This window comes from Somniosus microcephalus, unplaced genomic scaffold, assembly GCF_052327205.1.
Source record: "Somniosus microcephalus isolate GS21.2 unplaced genomic scaffold, FLI_Smic_1.0 unresolved_chr7, whole genome shotgun sequence".
Classification (NCBI taxonomy): domain Eukaryota; kingdom Metazoa; phylum Chordata; class Chondrichthyes; order Squaliformes; family Somniosidae; genus Somniosus; species Somniosus microcephalus.
In genome coordinates, this window is record NW_028225185.1 from 1,527,825 (window position 1) to 1,550,872 (window position 23,048).

At 53.6% G+C, this 23,048-nt stretch overlaps 1 protein-coding gene across 3 annotated transcripts in view; it reads right to left on the reverse strand.

The window, feature by feature from the left end:
- itga10 (integrin, alpha 10) overlaps window positions 1-23,048 on the reverse strand; it is a 173,829-nt gene that overhangs the window by 10,257 nt on the left and 140,524 nt on the right. The window contains exons 21-26 of one of the 3 annotated variants that reach the window (XM_085978412.1): window positions 7,799-7,891; window positions 6,528-6,604; window positions 5,409-5,498; window positions 3,848-3,935; window positions 2,249-2,362; window positions 1,476-1,583 (exon numbers count right to left, since the gene is read on the reverse strand). In XM_085978412.1, the coding sequence (XP_085834538.1) occupies window positions 1,476-1,583; window positions 2,249-2,362; window positions 3,848-3,935; window positions 5,409-5,498; window positions 6,528-6,604; window positions 7,799-7,891 (570 nt within the window). Of the gene's footprint in view, window positions 1-1,475; window positions 1,584-2,248; window positions 2,363-3,847; window positions 3,939-5,408; window positions 5,499-6,527; window positions 6,605-7,798; window positions 7,892-23,048 lie in introns of all 3 variants that reach the window. The other 2 variants (XM_085978409.1, XM_085978410.1) reach the window with 2 other exon arrangements.

Sequence of the window (23,048 nt, forward strand, 5' to 3'; positions counted from 1 at the left end):
CGTACTCCACGCCTCACACACAGCATTCAGGAGCAGGGACCCCCCCAGGTGATCTTCAGGCCAGCATTGACTGAGAACCGCACGGAATGGGGATGGCTCCTGGATCTGCTGTCTATGTGGCTCAGTAGCAAATCTAGCAGGCCATTTACACACAGAGCCAGTCGCAGTAAGTCACTGTATGTGTGGTGCTTAAAGACAGGATCAGTTGCTCCATTAATACAAATCAGCAACAGGAGCAGCAGACAATTGGAATTTCACAGGGTCCAGAGAAACCGAAACCCACAACAAACGGGCAACGTGTGCAGGACTCATTCTACCCCACTAGGCATCTAATACCCTCCCTCTCGGTCCATTACCCTCCCTCTCGGGCCATTACTCACTCTCTCTCTGTCCACTACCCTCCCTCTCGGTCCATTACCCTCCTTCTCGGTCCACTACCCTCCCTCTCGGGCCATTACTCTCTCTCTCTCTGTCCACTACCCTCCCTCTCGGTCCACTACCCTCCCTCTCGGGCCATTAGTCTCTCGGTCCATTACCCTCCCTCTCGGGCCATTACTCTCTCTCTCTCTGTCCACTACCCTCCCTCTCGGTCCACTACCCTCCCTCTCGGTCCATTACCCTCCCTCTCGGGCCATTAGTCTCTCGGTCCATTACCCTCCCTCTCAGGCCATTACCCTCCCTCTCGGGCCATTACTCACTCTCTCTCTGTCCACTACCCTCCCTCTCGGTCCATTACCCTCCCTCTCGGTCCATTACCCTCCCTCTCGGGCCATTACCCTCCCTCTCGGTCCATTACCCTCCCTCTCGGTCCATTACCCTCCCTCTCGGTCCACTACCCTCCCTCTCGGGCCATTACCCTCCCTCTCGGGCCATTACTCTCCCTCTCGGTCCATTACTCTCTCCCTCTCGGTCCATTACCCTCCCTCTCGGGCCATTACCCTCCCTCTCGGTCCATTACTCTCTCCCTCTCGGTCCATTACCCTCCCTCTCGGTCCACTACCCTCCCTCTCGGGCCATTACCCTCCCTCTCGGTCCATTACCCTCCCTCTCGGTCCACTACCCTCCCTCTCGGTCCACTACCCTCCCTCTCGGGCCATTACCCTCTCTCTCGGTCCATTACCCTCCCTCTCGGTCCATTACCCTCCCTCTCGGTCCATTACCCTCCCTCTCGGTCCACTACCCTCCCTCTCGGTCCATTACCCTCCCTCTCGGGCCATTACCCTCTCTCTGTCCACTACCCTCCCTCTCGGTCCATTACCCTCCCTCTCGGTCCATTACCCTCCCTCTCGGGCCATTACTCTCTCTCTCTCTGTCCACTACCCTCCCTCTCGGTCCATTACCCTCCCTCTCGGTCCATTACCCTCCCTCTCGGGCCATTACCCTCCCTCTCGGTCCATTACCCTCCCTCTCGGTCCAGTACTCTCTCTCTCTCTCTATCTTGCTCCCACTCTCCATTATTCTCTTTATTTCATTACCAGGCGCTCCACGTGTCTGAGATCTCTGGGACGGAAAGGTGTGGCTCCATCTTGCTTTCTCTTCAGTGTATCCGTAGCGTTATCCATGGTGCAGTTTATCCCAGTGACCTGTCGAAAGACACAGCTACTGAGAGCAGGAGGGGACCTGGTGCAATATAACCCACCAACTCCCACCCAAACCGTACCGGGGGGTGGGGGGAGCCAGGAGCTAAAACCAGGAGCACAGAGTGCTGTGCTAAGAGCTGAAAACATTACCCATCTGCTGATGGCACTGCCTACCCTCTGCTACCTCGCCCAAGTGACCAGTCCACATTTGTCAATGGCAGCGAGCTATTTGACTGAGGGGTGCATCACTGCTAATCCTGATCCTACCTTCACTCAACATCCACACACTCACTTTCTAGCTGGGATCACAGAGCAGGGACCCCGTCTCTGTGTGCTCGGACCCAACTAAGGCCAATTGCAACGCCCAACTGATGTCCTGCCTGAGATGAGCTCACTCAGCACAGACCAGGGATGGAGGGCGGGACCTTCTTGCTCTGTGACTCATGACCACACTGGGCGCCAAGCATCAGGTGGGTGACTCACTTTCACTTCATGTGCATCGTGTTTCTCAGTCCTCCCCCCTCTAACCTCAGCCTCCAAACCCGACCACCCTGCTGTGGGTAATGAGTGTTTCAGGGAGTCAGCCGTTTAACGGTGGAGGGGGGGGGGGGTGAGTGGAGGTTACAGGGCAGCTCAGCGGCTGAGCCCAGGGCTGGCCGTCTACTTACCGGCTCGGTAAAGGCAGTGGTCACTGCAGAAATGTGATAGTATGTGCTGGTCATGGTCGGAATGTAGATTTTAGCTTCCAAATCTTCAGCTGGAAAACAGCCGAGGTTTTTGATCTATAAACACAAACACGGCCCGATAAAGATCGCAGCCTCACACAGCAATTCCACGTGGCCGCAGACACCCTGTTTCTTGGGAACCCCTTCAAAACTGCCTGATACTACAGCAGCCCCTCACTGAGGTATTGAGTCAAAGGAAAAAGCAAACTTAGTCGTAGCTTTGCTGCGGATTGCCACATGTTCCCAACGTCCACGGCTTACTTTCAGCTCTTCGGCCAGGGTCAGCATCGCCCAGGACAGGACTTGGGGCACAGGTTCTCCACGGCTCAGCAACCAATGAAAGGGGAGCGCAAACACTGTCGCTGCAGTCACTGCTTTATTCCCCACACACGCAATGTTCCTCCCTCGTCTGCAGGCACCGATCTTTGCTGGGGTACATTTCCCCTTACTGCCCCACCTTCACGTTTCAGCCACAACAAGTGTCAACTAGCTATTTAGCCATAAGGAGCATCACAGTCCAGGCCCCTCCTACAAAGGATAGCAGAAATCTGGAACTCTCTCCCCCAAAAAGCTGTTGAGGCTGGGGGGTCAATTGAAAATTTCAAAACCAAGATTGGTGGATTTTTGTTGGGTAAGGGTATTAAGGGATACAGAACCAAGGCGGGTAGAAGAGTTCAGATACAGATCAGCCATGATCTAACTGACTGGCCTCCTCCTGTTCATATGTTCCTGTCCTCACAGGGGAACTGGATCATGATCAGGAGCAGCGACCCTGGCTGATAGTTACCATCCCTAATCTAGGAACTGCAAGGCCAACGGCAGTGCCCTCTTCCCTCTGCCCCTGACTGGTGCCTGGCTGTGATCAGCTAACACAGCACAAACCAGGGACATTCCTGGAGCCGAGGCACCGCACCGCACAGGGTGATGCAGTTATTCACCGAGCCGGGGGATTGGGGATCTGCGTAGCTTTAATGTCAACACTGACGTAAGGAAACTACTCGGCACTTGGCCTAAGCATTAAACAAAGCTTTAATCAACTGTTTTACAACATGGAGGTCTAGTTGTGTCCTTCACTAGTTCCTGTTAAAGAATGTCCGGAGCAAGCTGGGCCCGTGCCCGAGTATTTATACTCTCCCTGGACAGCGCCGCCCGCAGGCCGCTCAGTATTATTTCATAAGTCTTTCTTTCATGAATGACCGATTCATGTCAAACACCACACACACTCACAGAGCAATCTCACTTGTGGTTACAGCGATGGGTGATGGGTCCTGGCCTGTCATTCCCAGAGCATTGGCAGATGGAGCAGAGGTGGGGGTTATAGGAAGCGATGGAATGATCAAGGATTACTTCCCAGCCCCTTTCATTCTCCTCCCTGCAGCGTAACTCAGTGTCGGAGAATGTCACCACACACACACACACACACACACTCAGTCAGCAGCACAGAAGTAATCGGAAACGCAGCAAAGGGTTAGTTCAACCATCACCAGTCACCACAGTCCGAGGGTTCAGACAGCAATCGCTTCATCCGCTGGCCAGCTTTACCTTAAAGGTGTGCTTGAACTCGGGGTGGATTTCTTCAGGCACTGACTCTGTGGCTGGCTGCACCTCGTAGCGCTGGAGATTGGATTCACTGCTGGGAGAAAGCAGCTGGTTTTTACCGATGGCCTCGGACGCAGCCGTGTTCATAATATTAATAATTATATTCTGAGGAATAGCAGCACAATGCAACGGAACATCTTAAACTTTCTGCTCCCAACCTCATGCACTCCCAGATCAGAATTACACCCAAACCACACCAAAACAGGCCACGTGGCCCACGCTGGTGTTTATTCTCCATCAGCAGGATCCTAATCCCATGTTCCCGCCCTGTTCCCATATCCTGTTATCCCCCTTTCACACCGAAACAGGCCACGTGGCCCACACTGGTGTTTATCCTCCATGAGCAGGATCCTGATCCCATGTTCCCGCCCTGTTCCCATATCCTGTTATCCCCATTTCACACCGAAACAGGCCACGTGGCCCATGCTGGTGTTTATCCTCCATGAGCAGGATCCTAATCCCATGTTCCCGCCCTGTTCCCATATCCTGTTATCCCCCTTTCCTTTAATCTCCCATCTAACCTATTCTTCAATGTTACTATGGTCTCTGCTTCAGTCACTAATCTGAGACTGTGCCCCCGAGTTCTAGATTTCCCCTCGAGGGGAAACATCCTCTCCGCATCTACCTTGTCGAGACCCCTCTGTATCTTATGTGTTTCAAAAAGATCACCTCTCATTCTTCTAAATCCCACTGAGTATAGGCCCAGCCTGCTCAACAGTGTTCCACAGACTCTCCACCCTGTGTGACAAGGTTTACCCTGCTCTCTGTCCTAAATCTCTTAACATTTCATCTTACATTTCAGTCCCCTTATTCTAGCCCCCTTCATCACTGCAAACAGTCTGTTTCTATCTACTCTGTCCCTTCCCTTCATAATGTTAAACAGCTCTGTGGAGGCAGTTCAGAGACGATTCACACGGTTAATTCCAGAGATGAGGGGTTTGACTTATGAGGAAAGGTTGAGCAGGTTGGGCCTATACTCATTGGAGTTTAGAAGAATGAGAGGGGATCTTATTGAAACATATAAGATTCTGAGGGGGCTCGACAAGGTAGATGCAGAGAGGATGTTTCCCCTCGTGGGGAAATCTAGAACTCGGGGGCACAGTTTCAGAATAAAGGGTCGCCCTTTTAGAACTGAGATGAGGAATTTCTTCTCTTAGAGGGTCGTAAATCTGTGGAATTCTCTGCCCCGGAGAGCTGTGCAGGCTGGGTCATTAAATACATTAAGGTGGAGATAGACAGATTTTTGCAAGATAAGGGAGTGAAGGGTTATGGGGAGCAGGCGGGGAAGTGGCTTTGAGCCCAAGATCAGCCGTGATCTTATTGAATGGCGGAGCAAGCTCGAGAGGCCAAGTGGCCTATTCCTGCTCCTATTTCTTATGTTCTATCAAATCACCCAGTAATCTCCTCTCTTCTAATGAAAACAGCCCTATTTTTGTTTCTGATTGACACCGCGTGTTGCTGAAGTGCCAGCGTGTGTGGAGATTGCAGAATCGGTACCGCTTACCTCGTGAGGAGGAGATCTGCTTCGTAGCGGACTGCGGCCCAGATGTGGACTGCATTATCGTGAAGTGTCTCATTCATCTCAGTGCTGTCACTGCAAGAAGGAACAGTTTTCAATACACTGGAGGCACTGAACCCCACCGATAGGAGCTGGACCACCAGGTCAAACCCACTGTGTGCCCCCCTCCCCTCGTACCCTGCAACTCATCCTCAAAGCAAGCTCTTTGGGGTGGGGCGGAACGCAGTGACCAAGAGCTTCCAACAAAAGGACAGAAGGGAGCAAGAAAGGAGCAAGTCACACTGACAGGCTTCGACATGTCTCCCTGCAGTCAGATTGAGAGCCTCAGGCAGTTGCTGCAGGAGAGGGAGAGAGAAGGGGGAACATGGGGCAAAGTGAGCAACAACACAGATAACAAATCCCTCACCCTCAAAGAAACCCTCCCGCAAACCTTGGGCAAAATACTGAGGCTGGATCCAGCATTGAAGCTATCAGGGCCTGTGTTCAACAACAAATTTATACAGTGCCTTTAACGTAGAAAAAGTTCCCAGGCGCTTCACAGGACCTGAGGACAGATATGAGGACAGGTGACCAAAAGCTGGGTCAAAGAGGTCGGTTTTAAGGAGCGTCTTAAAGGAGGAGAGAGAGGCGGAGAGGTTTAGGGAGGGAATTCCGGAGCTCGGGGCCCAGGCGGCTGAAGGCACAGCCGCCAATGGTGGAGCGATGGAAATGCAAGAGGCCAGAATTGGAGGAGCGCAGAGATCTCGGAAGGTTGTGGGGCTGGAGGAGGTTACAGAGATAGGGAGGGGGCGAGGAGGCCATGGAGGGATTTAAACACGAGGATGAGAATTTTTAAATCGAGGCGTTACCGGACCGGGAGCCAATGTAGGTCAGCGAGCAGAGGGGTGGGGGTGAACGGGACTTGGTGCAAGTTAGGATAGGTGACAGAAGAGTTTTGGATGAGCTTAACGTCTAGTGTTTGCGGCGATCCTTCAGGTGTTGGGTTGAGACCATCTAACCCTGCTTCCCTTACTACCCTTATTTTGCGGAGGAAGGAAACCTGAAGCTCGTGGGGGAGATAATGGAAGAAGGCAATGCAGCGCGATGGGCTCTGTGCTCTCTGACCTGATAGCGCTGAGGTGTAGTTCCACTTCATCCAACAGGAGCGAACAACGGAACTCAAACTCCAACCGGAAGGACACCTGCGCGAAAAATAAAACGCTTCATTTAATGGGTCGCACAGAAAACCTGCTCTCTTCATGAAACGGCACCTTAAAAATTGCAGATTCGATGAAACACAAATATTTCTCAGCTCACTGCAGTTTCCATCATTTCCTTATCAGTCTTACTCTTGCTTCACCTCCTGGCTGGAGAGGATCTGAGACCTTGCTGGAGTGAGGATCCATGGGCACCGGTGGCCACTCGGGTATCCTGTTTTAGTGAACACCCTTCCAGCGTCAGCCTAATAGCGATTACACACAGGCTATTCGACTGCCAAAGGCAGCACAGCTGAACCCGACCTTGTGTCAGCCAATCCCCACATGCACGTACTTTCCGGGAGGGGGGGGTCACTCGGTATTGGTCACGAGTGGGAACCCCGGATGATTTTTTCACTTGGGTCGAGGCAGGTCAATTAGCTGATAGCATCGTGTCTGAGATTGGCTGCTAATCAGGAGAACCGAGACTGGGATCACCGCAGAAACCTGACTGGCTACAGTGGGGATAAGATAGTGTTACACACTGACTACGATGGATTTAAGGTCGCGATACTGAGATTCCAAGGGGAAGCCATTTCCTGACAAGAACATAAGGAATAAGAGCAGGAGTCAGCCATACGGCCCCTCGAGCCTGCTCCGCCATTCAATAAGATCATGGCTGATCTTCGACCTCAACTCCACTTTCCCGCCCGATCCCCATATCCCTCGATTCCCTTAGAGTGAAATCCGATTCTGGTGGGACTCGAATCCACAACCTTTGGATGCTTTATTTGTCACTGACTGGAAGTCCAATGCACAATCCATTACGCCACAGAGGCGTGACCATGATGGAGACCTTGAAGACGACGGAGAAAAGCTACTGGAGCATTCACTGTGTTGCACATTGTGTTGAAGTTGACCCTTCCACTTGCTGTCTGGAGGATGGGTTAACCCCATCTCCAGGTAACAATCCCTAGCCACAGGTTGCTGGCAAACAAGAGAAGGAGAAAGCCCAGCGCTGTGTTCCAGCTGAGGCAACACCGCGGAATTGACGGGCTGTAACGGAGGGCCAGAGGCACATGAAGCAGCAAGTGTCCAATGCAAGGGGTGATGTTAACCCTTCTCCTGCTACCTGGACAAGCAGAGTCTGTGTTACTGTGTCTGTGTGTTGGCTGTGTACTGTGTCCCTGAAAGACATACCTGCATCAATGATCTGAAGACGGGAAAACTCACGTTGCAGATTCTGTGGTGGGGCGATAACACCAGACATTCAAACTTATTTTGTGTGTCATCCTGAGAAAAATAAAGATCACAACATCAATCTACCACCGGAAATGGGGCTCCATTAAACACTCCCAGGGCAGGTACAGCATGGGGTTAGATACAGAGTAAAGCTCCCTCTACACTGTCCCATCAAACACTCCCAGGGCAGGTACAGCACGGGTTAGATACAGAGTAAAGCTCCCTCTACACTGTCCCATCAAACACTCCCAGGGCAGGTACAGCATGGGGTTAGATACAGAGTAAAGCTCCCTCTACACTGTCCCATCAAACACTCCCGGGGCAGGTACAGCACGGGTTAGATACAGAGTAAAGCTCCCTCTACACTGTCCCATCACACACTCCCAGGGCAGGTACAGCATGGGTTAGATACAGAGTAAAGCTCCCTCTACACTGTCCCATCAAACACTCCCAGGGCAGGTACAGCATGGGTTAGATACAGAGTAAAGCTCCCTCTACACTGTCCCATCACACACTCCCAGGGCAGGTACAGCATGGGGTTAGATACAGAGTAAAGCTCCCTCAACACTGTCCCATCAAACACTCCCAGGGCAGGTACAGCACGGGTTAGATACAGAGTAAAGCTCCCTCTACACTGTCCCATCAAACACTCCCAGGGCAGGTACAGCACGGGTTAGATACAGAGTAAAGCTCCCTCTACACTGTCCCATCAAACACTCCCAGGGCAGGTACAGCACGGGTTAGATACAGAGTAAAGCTCCCTCTACACTGTCCCATCAAACACTCCCAGGGCAGGTACAGCATGGGTTAGATACAGAGTAAAGCTCCCTCTACACTGTCCCATCAAACACTCCCAGGGCAGGTACAGCACGGGTTAGATACAGAGTAAAGCTCCCTCTACACTGTCCCATCAAACACTCCCGGGGCAGGTACAGCACGGGTTAGATACAGAGTAAAGCTCCCTCTACACTGTCCCATCAAACACTCCCAGGGCAGGTACAGCACGGGTTAGATACAGAGTAAAGCTCCCTCTACACTGTCCCATCAAACACTCCCAGGGCAGGTACAGCACGGGTTAGATACAGAGTAAAGCTCCCTCTACACTGTCCCATCAAACACTCCCAGGGCAGGTACAGCACGGGTTAGATACAGAGTAAAGCTCCCTCTACACTGTCCCATCAAACATTCCCAGGGGAGGTACAGCACGGGTTAGATACAGAGTAAAGCTCCCTCTACACTGTCCCATCAAACACTCCCAGGGCAGGTAGAGCACGGGTTAGATACAGAGTAAAGCTCCCTCTACACTGTCCCATCAAACACTCCCAGGGCAGGTACAGCACGGGTTAGATACAGAGTAAAGCTCCCTCTACACTGTCCCATCAAACACTCCCAGGGCAGGTACAGCACGGGTTAGATACAGAGTAAAGCTCCCTCTACACTGTCCCATCAAACACTCCCAGGGCAGGTACAGCACGGGTTAGATACAGAGTAAAGCTCCCTCTACACTGTCCCCATCAAACACTCCCAGGGCAGGTACAGCACGGGTTAGATACAGAGTAAAGCTCCCTCTACACTGTCCCATCAAACACTCCCAGGGCAGGTACAGCACGGGTTAGATACAGAGTAAAGCTCCCTCTACACTGTCCCATCAAACACTCCCAGGGCAGGTACAGCACGGGGTTAGATACAGAGTAAAGCTCCCTCTACACTGTCTCATCAAACACTCCCAGGGCAGGTACAGCACGGGTTAGATACAGAGTAAAGCTCCCTCTACACTGTCCCATCAAACACTCCCAGGGCAGGTACAGCACGGGTTAGATACAGAGTAAAGCTCCCTCTACACTGTCCCATCAAACACTCCCAGGGCAGGTACAGCACGGGTTAGATACAGAGTAAAGCTCCCTCTACACTGTCCCATCAAACACTGCCAGGGCAGGTACAGCACGGGTTAGATACAGAGTAAAGCTCCCTCTACACTGTCCCATCAAACACTCCCAGGGCAGATACAGCACGGGTTAGATACAGAGTAAAGCTCCCTCTACACTGTCCCATCAAACACTCCCAGGGCAGGTACAGCACGGGTTAGATACAGAGTAAAGCTCCCTCTACACTGTCCCATCAAACACTCCCAGGGCGGGTACAGCACGGGTTAGATACAGAGTAAAGCTCCCTCTACACTGTCCCATCAAACACTCCCAGGGCAGGTACAGCACGGGTTAGATACAGAGTAAAGCTCCCTCTACACTGTCCCATCAAACATTCCCAGGGCAGGCACAGCACGGGTTAGATACAGAGTAAAGCTCCCTCTACACTGTCCCCATCAAACACTCCCAGGGCAGGTACAGCACGGGTTAGATACAGAGTAAAGCTCCCTCTACACTGTCCCATCAAACACTGCCAGGGCAGGTACAGCACGGGTTAGATACAGAGTAAAGCTCCCTCTACACTGTCCCATCAAACACTCCCAGGGCAGATACAGCACGGGTTAGATACAGAGTAAAGCTCCCTCTACACTGTCCCATCAAACACTCCCAGGGCAGGTACAGCACGGGTTAGATACAGAGTAAAGCTCCCTCTACACTGTCCCATCAAACATTCCCAGGGCAGGCACAGCACGGGGTTAGATACAGAGTAAAGCTCCCTCTACACTGTCCCATCAAACACTCCCAGGGCAGGTACAGCACGGGTTAGATACAGAGTAAAGCTCCCTCTACACTGGCCCATCAAACACTCCCAGGGCAGGTACAGCACGGGTTAGATACAGAGTAAAGCTCCCTCTACACTGTCCCATCAAACACTCCCAGGGCAGGCACAGCACGGGTTAGATACAGAGTAAAGCTCCCTCTACACTGTCCCATCAAACACTCCCAGGGCAGGTACAGCACGGGTTAGATACAGAGTAAAGCTCCCTCTACACTGTCACATCATACACTCCCAGGGCAGGTACAGCACGGGGTTAGATACAGAGTAAAGCTCCCTCTACACTGTCCCATCAAACACTCCCAGGGCAGGTACAGCACGGGGTTAGATACAGAGTAAAGCTCCCTCTACACTGTCCCATCAAACACTCCCAGGGCAGGTACAGCACGGGTTAGATACAGAGTAAAGCTCCCTCTACACTGTCCCATCAAACACTCCCAGGGCAGGTACAGCACGGGTTAGATACAGAGTAAAGCTCCCTCTACACTATCCCCATCAAACACTCCCAGGGCAGATACAGCACGGGTTAGATACAGAGTAAAGCTCCCTCTACACTGTCCCATCAAACATTCCCAGGGCAGGCACAGCACGGGGTTAGATACAGAGTAAAGCTCCCTCTACACTGTCCCATCAAACACTCCCAGGGCAGGTACAGCACGGGTTAGATACAGAGTAAAGCTCCCTCTACACTGGCCCATCAAACACTCCCAGGGCAGGTACAGCACGGGTTAGATACAGAGTAAAGCTCCCTCTACACTGTCCCATCAAACACTCCCAGGGCAGGCACAGCACGGGTTAGATACAGAGTAAAGCTCCCTCTACACTGTCCCATCAAACACTCCCAGGGCAGGTACAGCACGGGTTAGATACAGAGTAAAGCTCCCTCTACACTGTCACATCATACACTCCCAGGGCAGGTACAGCACGGGGTTAGATACAGAGTAAAGCTCCCTCTACACTGTCCCATCAAACACTCCCAGGGCAGGTACAGCACGGGGTTAGATACAGAGTAAAGCTCCCTCTACACTGTCCCATCAAACACTCCCAGGGCAGGTACAGCACGGGTTAGATACAGAGTAAAGCTCCCTCTACACTGTCCCATCAAACACTCCCAGGGCAGGTACAGCACGGGTTAGATACAGAGTAAAGCTCCCTCTACACTGTCCCATCAAACACTCCCAGGGCAGGTACAGCACAGGTTAGATACAGAGTAAAGCTCCCTCTACACTGTCCCATCAAACCCTCCCAGGGCAGGTACAGCACGGGTTAGATACAGAGTAAAGCTCCCTCTACACTGTCCCATCAAACACTCCCGGGGCAGGTACAGCACGGGTTAGATACAGAGTAAAGCTCCCTCTACACTGTCCCATCAAACACTCCCAGGGCAGGTACAGCACGGGTTAGATACAGAGTAAAGTTCCCTCTACACTGTCCCATCAAACACTCCCAGGGCAGGTACAGCACGGGTTAGATACAGAGTAAAGCTCCCTCTACACTGTCCCATCAAACACTGCCAGGGCAGGTACAGCACCGGTTAGATACAGAGTAAAGCTCCCTCTACACTGTCCCATCAAACACTCCCAGGGCAGGTACAGCACAGGTTAGATACAGAGTAAAGTTCCCTCTACACTGTCCCATCAAACACTCCCAGGGCAGGTACAGCACGGGTTAGATACAGAGTAAAGCTCCCTCTACACTGTCCCATCAAACACTCCCAGGGCAGGCACAGCACGGGTTAGATACAGAGTAAAGTTCCCTCTACACTGTCCCATCAAACACTCCCAGGGCAGGTACAGCACGGGTTAGATACAGAGTAAAGCTCCCTCTACACTGTCCCCATCAAACACTCCCAGGGCAGGGACAGCACAGGTTAGATACAGAGTAAAGCTCCCTCTACACTGTCCCATCAAACACTCCCGGGGCAGGTACAGCACGGGTTAGATACAGAGTAAAGCTCCCTCTACACTGTCCCATCAAACACTCCCAGGGCAGGTACAGCATGGGTTAGATACAGAGTAAACCTCCCTCTACACTGTCCACCAAACACTCCCAGGGCAGGTACAGCACGGGTTAGATACAGAGTAAAGCTCCCTCTACACTGTCCCCATCAAACACTCCCAGGGCAGGGACAGCACGGGTTAGATACAGAGTAAAGCTCCCTCTACACTGTCCCATCAAACACTCCCAGGGCAGGTACAGCACGGGTTAGATACAGAGTAAAGCTCCCTCTACACTGTCCCATCAAACACTCCCGGGGCAGGTACAGCACGGGTTAGATACAGAGTAAAGCTCCCTCTACACTGTCCCATCAAACACTCCCGGGGCAGGTACAGCACGGGTTAGATACAGAGTAAAGCTCCCTCTACACTGTCCCATCAAACACTCCCAGGGCAGGTACAGCACGGGTTAGATACACAGTAAAGCTCCCTCTACACTGTCCCATCAAACACTCCCAGGGCAGGTACAGCACGGGTTAGATACAGAGTAAAGCTCCCTCTACACTGTCCCATCAAACACTCCCAGGGCAGGTACAGCATGGGTTAGATACACAGTAAAGCTCCCTCTACACTGTCCCATCAAACACTCCCAGGGCAGGTACAGCACGGGTTAGATACAGAGTAAAGCTCCCTCTACACTGTCCCATCAAACACTCCCAGGGCAGGTACAGCACGGGTTAGATACAGAGTAAAGCTCCCTCTACACTGTCCCATCAAACACTCCCAGGGCAGGAACAGCACGGGTTAGATACAGAGTAAAGCTCCCTCTACATTGTCCCATCAAACACTCCCAGGGCAGGTACAGCACAGGTTAGATACAGAGTAAAGCTCCCTCTACACTGTCCCATCAAACACTCCCAGGGCAGGTACAGCACGGGTTAGATACAGAGTAAAGCTCCCTCTACACTGTCCCATCAAACACTCCCAGGGCAGGTACAGCACGGGTTAGATACAGAGTAAAGTTCCCTCTACACTGTCCCATCAAACACTCCCAGGGCAGGTACAGCACGGGTAGATACAGAGTAAAGCTCCCTCTACACTGTCCCATCAAACACTCCCAGGGCAGGTACAGCACGGGTTAGATACAGAGTAAAGCTCACTCTACACTGTCCCATCAAACACTCCCAGGGCAGGTACAGCACGGGTTAGATACAGAGTAAAGCTCCCTCTACACTGTCCCATCAAACACTCCCAGGGCAGGTACAGCACGGGTTAGATACAGAGTAAAGCTCCCTCTACACTGTCCCATCAAACACTCCCAGAGCAGGTACAGCACGGGTTAGATACAGAGTAAAGCTCCCTCTACACTGCCCCATCAAACACTCCCAGGGCAGGTACAGCACGGGTTAGATACAGAGTAAAGCTCCCTCTGCACTGTCCCATCAAACACTCCCAGGGCAGGTACAGCACGGGTTAGATACAGAGTAAAGCTCCCTCTACACTGTCCCATCAAACACTCCCAGGGCAGGTACAGCACGGGTTAGATACAGAGTAAAGCTCCCTCTGCACTGTCCCATCAAACACTCCCAGGGCAGGTACAGCTCGGGTTAGATACAGAGTAAAGCTCCCTCTACACTGTCCCATCAAACACTCCCAGGGCAGGTACAGCACGGGTTAGATACAGAGTAAAGCTCCCTCTACACTGTCCCCATCAAACACTCCCAGGGCAGGTACAGAACAGGTTAGATACAGAGTAAAGCTCCCTCTACACTGTCCACCAAACACTCCCAGGGCAGGTACAGCATGGGTTAGATACAGAGTAAAGCTCCCTCTACACTGTCCCCATCAAACACTCCCAGGGCAGGTACAGAACAGGTTAGATACAGAGTAAAGCTCCCTCTACACTGTCCACCAAACACTCCCAGGGCAGGTACAGCATGGGTTAGATACAGAGTAAAGCTCCCTCTACACTGTCCCCATCAAACACTCCCAGGGCAGGTACAGAACAGGTTAGATACAGAGTAAAGCTCCCTCTACACTGTCCACCAAACACTCCCAGGGCAGGTACAGCATGGGTTAGATACAGAGTAAAGCTCCCTCTACACTGTCCCCATCAAACACTCCCAGGGCAGGTACAGAACAGGTTAGATACAGAGTAAAGCTCCCTCTACACTGTCCACCAAACACTCCCAGGGCAGGTACAGCACGGGTTAGATACAGAGTAAAGCTCCCTCTACACTGTCCCATCAAACACTCCCAGGGCAGGTACAGCACGGGTTAGATACAGAGTAAAGCTCCCTCTACACTGTCCCATCAAACACTCCCAGGGCAGGAACAGCACGGGTTAGATACAGAGTAAAGCTCACTCTACACTGTCCCATCAAACACTCCCAGGGCAGGTACAGCACGGGTTAGATACAGAGTAAAGCTCCCTCTACACTGTCCCATCAAACACTCCCAGGGCAGGTACAGCACGGGTTAGATACAGAGTAAAGCTCCCTCTACACTGTCCCATCAAACACTCCCAGGGCAGGTACAGCACGGGTTAGATACAGAGTAAAGCTCACTCTACACTGTCCCATCAAACACTCCCAGGGCAGGTACAGCACGGGTTAGATACAGAGTAAAGCTCCCTCTACACTGTCCCATCAAACACTCCCAGGGCAGGTACAGCACGGGTTAGATACAGAGTAAAGCTCCCTCTACACTGTCCCATCAAACACTCCCAGGGCAGGTACAGCACAGGTTAGATACAGAGTAAAGCTCCCTCTACACTGTCCCATCAAACACTCCCAGGGCAGGTACAGCACGGGTTAGATACAGAGTAAAGCTCCCTCTACACTGTCCCATCAAACACTCCCAGGGCAGGTACAGCACGGGTTAGATACAGAGTAAAGCTCCCTCTACACTGTCCCATCAAACACTCCCAGGGCAGGTACAGCACGGGTTAGATACAGAGTAAAGCTCCCTCTACACAGTCCCATCAAACACTCCCAGGGCAGGTACAGCACGGGTTAGATACAGAGTAAATCTCCCTCTACACTGTCCCATCAAACACTCCCAGGGCAGGTACAGCACAGGTTAGATACAGAGTAAAGCTCCCTCTACACTGTCCCATCAAATACTCCCAGGGCAGGTACAGCACGGGTTAGATACAGAGTAAAGCTCCCTCTACACTGTCCCATCAAACACTCCCAGGGCAGGTACAGCACGGGTTAGATACAGAGTAAAGCTCCCTCTACACTGTCCCATCAAACACTCCCAGGGCAGGTACAGCACGGGGTTAGATACAGAGTAAAGCTCCCTCTACACTGTCCCATCAAACACTCCCAGGGCAGGTACAGCACAGGTTAGATACAGAGTAAAGCTCCCTCTACACTGTCCCATCAAACACTCCCAGGGCAGGTACAGCACGGGTTAGATACAGAGTAAAGCTCCCTCTACACTGTCCCATCAAACACTCCCAGGGCAGGTACAGCACGGGTTAGATACAGAGTAAAGCTCCCTCTACACTGTCCCATCAAACACTCCCAGGGCAGGTACAGCACAGGTTAGATACAGAGTAAAGCTCCCTCTACACTGTCCCATCAAACACTCCCAGGGCAGGTACAGCACGGGTTAGATACAGAGTAAAGCTCCCTCTACACTGTCCCATCAAACACTCCCAGGGCAGGTACAGCACAGGTTAGATACAGAGTAAAGCTCCCTCTACACTGTCCCCATCAAACACTCCCAGGGCAGGTACAGCACAGGTTAGATACAGAGTAAAGCTCCCTCTACACTGTCCCCATCAAACACTCCCAGGGCAGGTATAGCACGGGTTAGATACAGAGTAAAGCTCCCTCTACACTGTCCCATCAAACACTCCCAGGACAGGTACAGCACGGGTTAGATACAGAGTAAAGCTCCCTCTACACTGGCCCATCAAACACTCCCAGGGCAGGTACAGCACGGGTTAGATACAGAGTAAAGCTCCCTCTACACTGTCCCATCAAACACTCCCAGTGCAGGTACAGCACGGGTTAGATACAGAGTAAAGCTCCCTCTACACTGTCCCATCAAACACTCCCAGGGCAGGTACAGCACAGGTTAGATACAGAGTAAAGCTCCCTCTACACTGTCCCATCAAACACTCCCAGGGCAGGTACAGCACGGGTTAGATACAGAGTAAAGCTCCCTCTACACTGTCCCATCAAACACTCCCAGGGCAGGTACAGCACGGGTTAGATACAGAGTAAAGCTCCCTCTACACTGTCCCATCAAACACTCCCAGGGCAGGTACAGCACGGGTTAGATACAGAGTAAAGCTCCCTCTACACTGTCCCATCAAACACTCCCAGGGCAGGTACAGCACGGGTTAGATACAGAGTAAAGCTCCCTCTACACTGTCCCATCAAACACTCCCAGGGCAGGTACAGCACGGGTTAGATACAGAGTAAAGCTCCCTCTTCACTGTCCCCATCAAACACTCCCAGGGCAGGTACAGCATGGGTTAGATACAGAGTAAAGCTCCCTCTACACTGGCCCATCAAACACTCCCAGGGCAGGTACAGCACGGGTTAGATACAGAGTAAAGCTCCCTCTACACTGTCCCATCAAACACTCCCAGTGCAGGTACAGCACGGGTTAGATACAGAGTAAAGCTCCCTCTACACTGTCCCATCAAACACTCCCAGGGCAGGTACAGCACAGGTTAGATACAGAGTAAAGCTCCCTCTACACTGTCCCATCAAACACTCCCAGGGCAGGTACAGCACGGGTTAGATACAGAGTAAAGCTCCCTCTACACTGTCCCATCAAACACTCCCAGGGCAGGTACAGCACGGGTTAGATACAGAGTAAAGCTCCCTCTACACTGTCCCATCAAACACTCCCAGGGCAGGTACAGCACGGGTTAGATACAGAGTAAAGCTCCCTCTACACTGTCCCATCAAACACTCCCAGGGCAGGTACAGCACGGGTTAGATACAGAGTAAAGCTCCCTCTTCACTGTCCCACACATTCTCAGATCAGAGTTTGTATTGCGAGGTGTCAGGAGGGCATTCCAGAAGTCACATCATGAAATAACAAAAGTATGAATGGGGGAGTGGAGTGGGGTGAATGCAGACTGTGTTGTAGAGGTGAAAGTATACTGTGTTGGTGATGATACAATATGGGCTTGCAGTGTGGCTGAGGGTCGAACAGGGCACAGGCTGCACATTGGCTGGTTCTGCCTCAGCTGAAGAGGGCGATAGTTGGAAGCTGGGTGACATGAATCAGTCATTCATGAAAGAAAGACTTATGAAATAATACTGAGCGGCCTGCGGGTGGCGCTGTCCAGGGAGAGTATAAATACTCGGGCACGGGCCCAGCTTGCGCAGGACATTCTTTAACAGGAACTAGTGAAGGACACAACTAGACCTCCATGTTGTAAAACAGTTGATTAAAGCTTTGTTTAACGCTTAGACCGAGTGCCGAGTAGTTTTCTTACGTCACTGGGTTACACAGTTTTTGGCTGGAGCCCAATAAGATGGCTTTGGTTTTCCTGGCGTTGAACTGGATGAAACTCTGGCTTATCCACGAGTTGATGTCAGATCGACAAGACAGGGGATTTTGTGGAATCAGGGTGTTGGTGGAGAGGTAGGGCTGGGTGTCAGCAGCAGACAGACAGTAGCTGATCCTGTGCGTGGGACAGGTAGGAGTCGAACCAGTTGGAGATGATCCCTGAAGGTGGAGCACAGATGGGAGACAGTCGGTGAGGATGGAGCGTTGAATGGCGAGGTTGAAGCAGGCAAGTAGGACGAGGAGGAACTGTGCACCTTGGAATCAAGGCTAAAGCTCTAAGAATGGCCCTTTCCAAACCCCCAGGGCCCCGCATTTCAAACAGGATAAACTAATGAAGAAGAAATGCAATAAAAATTAGAGTTGGCTAGGCTTTGCGGGTGTATAACCAGGACTCACAGCTGCGTGTGGCTCGATGGCCATGATTTGGACTGCCCTCCAGTAAAAGCAAGTGTTGGATCTTTCTCCAAGTATGCTCTCCATCAGTGAGGTTCGGGGGTACGGTTGGCCATCAGTGAGGTTCGGGGGTACGGTTGGCCATCAGTGTGGTTCGCGGGTACGGTTGGCCATCAGTGAGGTTCGGGGGTACGGTTGGCCATCAGTGTGGTTCGGGGGTACGGTTGGCCATCAGTGAGGTTCGGGGGTACGGTTGGCCATCAGTGAGGTTCGGGGGTACGGTTGGCCATCAGTGTGGTTCGGGGGTACGGTTGGCCAACAGTGTGGTTCGGGGGTACGGTTGGCCATCAGTGTGGTTCGGGGGTACGGTTGGCCATCAGTGTGGTTCGGGGGTACGGTTGGCCAACAGTGTGGTTCGGGGGTACGGTTGGCCATCAGTGTGGTTCGGGGGTACGGTTGGCCATCAGTGTGGTTCGGGGGTACGGTTGGCCATCAGTGTGGTTCGGGGGTACGGTTGGCCATCAGTGTGGTTCGGGGGAACGGTTGGCCATCAGTGTGGTTCGGGGGTACGGTTGGCCATCAGTGAGGTTCGGGGGTACGGTTGGCCATCAGTGAGGTTCGGGGGTACGGTTGGCCATCAGTGAGGTTCGGGGGTACGGTTGGCCATCAGTGTGGTTCGGGGGTACAGTTGGCCATCAGTGAGGTTCGAGGGTACGGTTGGCCATCAGTGAGGTTCGGGGGTACAGTTGGCCATCAGTGAGGTTCGGGGGTACGGTTGGCCATCAGTCTGGTTCGGGGGTACGGTTGGCCAACAGTGAGGTTCGGGGGTACAGTTGGCCATCAGTGTGGTCCGGGGGTACAGTTGGCCAACAGTGAGGTCCGGGGGTACAGTTGGCCAACAGTGAGGTTCGGGGGTACGGTTGGCCATCAGTGTGGTTCGGGGGTACGGTTGGCCAACAGTGAGGTTCGGGGGTACGGTTGGCCATCAGTGAGGTTCGGGGGTACGGTTGGCCAACAGTGAGGTTCGGGGGTACGGTTCGCCAACAGTGAGGTTCGGGGGTACGGTTGGCCATCAGTGAGGTTCGGGGGTACGGTTGGCCATCAGTGAGGTTCGGGGGTACAGTTGGCCATCAGTGTGGTTAGGGGGTACGGTTGGCCATCAGTGTGGTTCGGGGGTACGGTTGGCCATCAGTGAGGTTCGGGGGTACGGTTGGCCATCAGTGTGGTTCGGGGGTACGGTTGGCCATCAGTGAGGTTCGGGGGTACAGTTGGCCATCAGTGAGGTTCGGGGGTACAGTTGGCCATCAGTGAGGTTCGGGGGTACGGTTGGCCATCAGTGAGGTTCGGGGGTACAGTTGGCCATCAGTGAGGTTCGGGGGTACGGTTGGCCATCAGTGTGGTTTGGGGGTACGGTTGGCCATCAGTGTGGTTCAGGGGTACGGTTGGCCACCAGTGTGGTTTGGGGGTACGGTTGGCCATCAGTGTGGTTCGGGGGTACAGTTGGCCATCAGTGAGGTTCGGGGGTACAGTTGGCCATCAGTGTGGTTCGGGGGTACAGTTGGCCATCAGTGTGGTTCGGGGGTACGGTTGGCCATCAGTGAGGTTCGGGGGTACGGTTGGCCATCAGTGAGGTTCGGGGGTACAGTTGGCCATCAGTGAGGTTCGGGGGTACAGTTGGCCATCAGTGAGGTTCGGGGGTACAGTTGGCCATCAGTGAGGTTCGGGGGTACGGTTGGCCATCAGTGTGGTTCGGGGGTACAGTTGGCCATCAGTGAGGTTCGGGGGTACAGTTGGCCATCAGTGAGGTTCGGGGGTACGGTTGGCCATCAGTGTGGTTCGGGGGTATGGTTGGCCATCAGTGTGGTTCGGGGGTACAGTTGGCCATCAGTGAGGTTCGGGGGTACGGTTGGCCATCAGTGAGGTTCGGGGGTACAGTTGGCCATCAGTGAGGTTCGGGGGTACAGTTGGCCATCAGTGAGGTTTGGGGGTACGGTTGGCCATCAGTGAGGTTCGGGGGTACAGTTGGCCATCAGTGAGGTTCGGGGGTACAGTTGGCCATCAGTGAGGTTTGGGGGTACGGTTGGCCATCAGTGAGGTTCGGGGGTACGGTTGGCCATCAGTGAGGTTCGGGGGTACAGTTGGCCATCAGTGAGGTTCGGGGGTACGGTTGGCCATCAGTGTGGTTCGGGGGTACAGTTGGCCATCAGTGAGGTTCGGGGGTACGGTTGGCCATCAGTGAGGTTCGGGGGTACGGTTGGCCATCAGTGTGGTTCGGGGGTACGGTTGGCCATCAGTGAGGTTCGGGGGTACGGTTGGCCATCAGTGAGGTTCGGGGGTACGGTTGGCCATCAGTGTGGTTCGGGGGTACAGTTGGCCATCAGTGTGGTTCGGGGGTACGGTTGGCCATCAGTGAGGTTCGGGGGTACGGTTGGCCATCAGTGTGGTTCGGGGGTACGGTTGGCCATCAGTGAGGTTCGGCGGTACAGTTGGCCATCAGTGTGGTTCGGGGGTACGGTTGGCCATCAGTGAGGTTCGGGGGTACGGTTGGCCATCAGTGAGGTTCGGCGGTACAGTTGGCCATCAGTGAGGTTCGGGGGTACGGTTGGCCATCAGTGAGGTTCGGGGGTACGGTTGGCCATCAGTGAGGTTCGGCGGTACAGTTGGCCATCAGTGAGGTTCGGCGGTACAGTTGGCCATCAGTGTGGTTCGGGGGTACAGTTGGCCATCAGTGTGGTTCGGGGGTACAGTTGGCCAACAGTGTGGTTCGGGGGTACGGTTGGCCATCAGTGTGGTTCGGGGGTACAGTTGGCCAACAGTGAGGTTCGGGGGTACGGTTGGCCATCAGTGAGGTTCGGGGGTACGGTTGGCCATCAGTGAGGTTCGGCGGTACGGTTGGCCATCAGTGAGGTTCGGCGGTACAGTTGGCCATCAGTGTGGTTCGGGGGTACGGTTGGCCATCAGTGAGGTTCGGGGGTAAAGTTGGCCAACAGTGTGGTTCGGGGGTACAGTTGGCCATCAGTGTGGTTCGGGGGTACGGTTGGCCATCAGTGAGGTTCGGGGGTACGGTTGGCCATCAGTGTGGTTCGGGGGTACGGTTGGCCATCAGTCTGGTTCGGGGGTACAGTTGGCCATCAGTCTGGTTCGGGGGTACAGTTGGCCATCAGTGTGGTTCGGGGGTACGGTTGGCCATCAGTGTGGTTCGGGGGTACGGTTGGCCATCAGTCTGGTTCGGGGGTACAGTTGGCCATCAGTGAGGTTCGGGGGTACGGTTGGCCATCAGTGAGGTTCGGGGGTACGGTTGGCCATCAGTGTGGTTCGGGGGTACGGTTGGCCAACAGTGAGGTTTGGGGGTACAGTTGGCCATCAGTGAGGTTCGGGGGTACAGTTGGCCATCAGTGTGGTTTGGGGGTACGGTTGGCCATCAGTGAGGTTCGGGGGTACAGTTGGCCATCAGTGTGGTTCGGGGGTACGGTTGGCCATCAGTGTGGTTCGGGGGTACGGTTGGCCATCAGTGTGAGTCGGGGGTACAGTTGGCCATCAGTGTGGTTCGGGGGTACAGTTGGCCATCAGTGAGGTTCGGGGGTACGGTTGGCCATCAGTGAGGTTCGGGGGTACGGTTGGCCATCAGTGAGGTTCGGGGGTACGGTTGGCCATCAGTGAGGTTCGGGGGTACAGTTGGCCAACAGTGAGGTTTGGGGGTACAGTTGGCCATCAGTGAGGTTCGGGGGTACAGTTGGCCAACAGTGAGGTTCAGGGGTACGGTTGGCCATCAGTGAGGTTCGGGGGTACAGTTGGCCAACAGTGAGGTTCAGGGGTACGGTTGGCCATCAGTGAGGTTCGGTGGTACGGTTGGCCATCAGTGAGGTTCGGGGGTACGGTTGGCCATCAGTGAGGTTCGGGGGTACGGTTGGCCATCAGTGAGGTTCGGGGGTACGGTTGGCCATCAGTGTGGTTCGGGGGTACGGTTGGCCATCAGTGAGGTTCGGGGGTACGGTTGGCCAACAGTGAGGTTCGGGGGTACGGTTGGCCATCAGTGAGGTTCGGGGGTACGGTTGGCCATCAGTGTGGTTCGGGGGTACAGTTGGCCATCAGTGAGGTTTGGGGGTACGGTTGGCCATCAGTGAGGTTCGGGGGTACGGTTGGCCATCAGTGAGGTTCGGGGGTACGGTTGGCCAACAGTGAGGTTCAGGGGTACAGTTGGCCATCAGTGAGGTTCGGGGGTACGGTTGGCCATCAGTGAGGTTCGGGGGTACAGTTGGCCATCAGTGAGGTTCAGGGGTACGGTTGGCCAACAGTGAGGTTCAGGGGTACAGTTGGCCATCAGTGAGGTTCGGGGGTACGGTTGGCCATCAGTGAGGTTCGGGGGTACGGTTGGCCATCAGTGTGGTTCGGGGGTACGGTTGGCCATCAGTGAGGTTCGGGGGTACGGTTGGCCATCAGTGAGGTTCGGGGGTATGGTTGGCCATCAGTGAGGTTCGGGGGTACGGTTGGCCATCAGTGTGGTTCGGGGGTACGGTTGGCCATCAGTGAGGTTTGGGGGTACAGTTGGCCAACAGTGAGGTTCAGGGGTACAGTTGGCCATCAGTGAGGTTCGGGGGTACGGTTGCCCATCAGTGTGGTTCGGGGGTACGGTT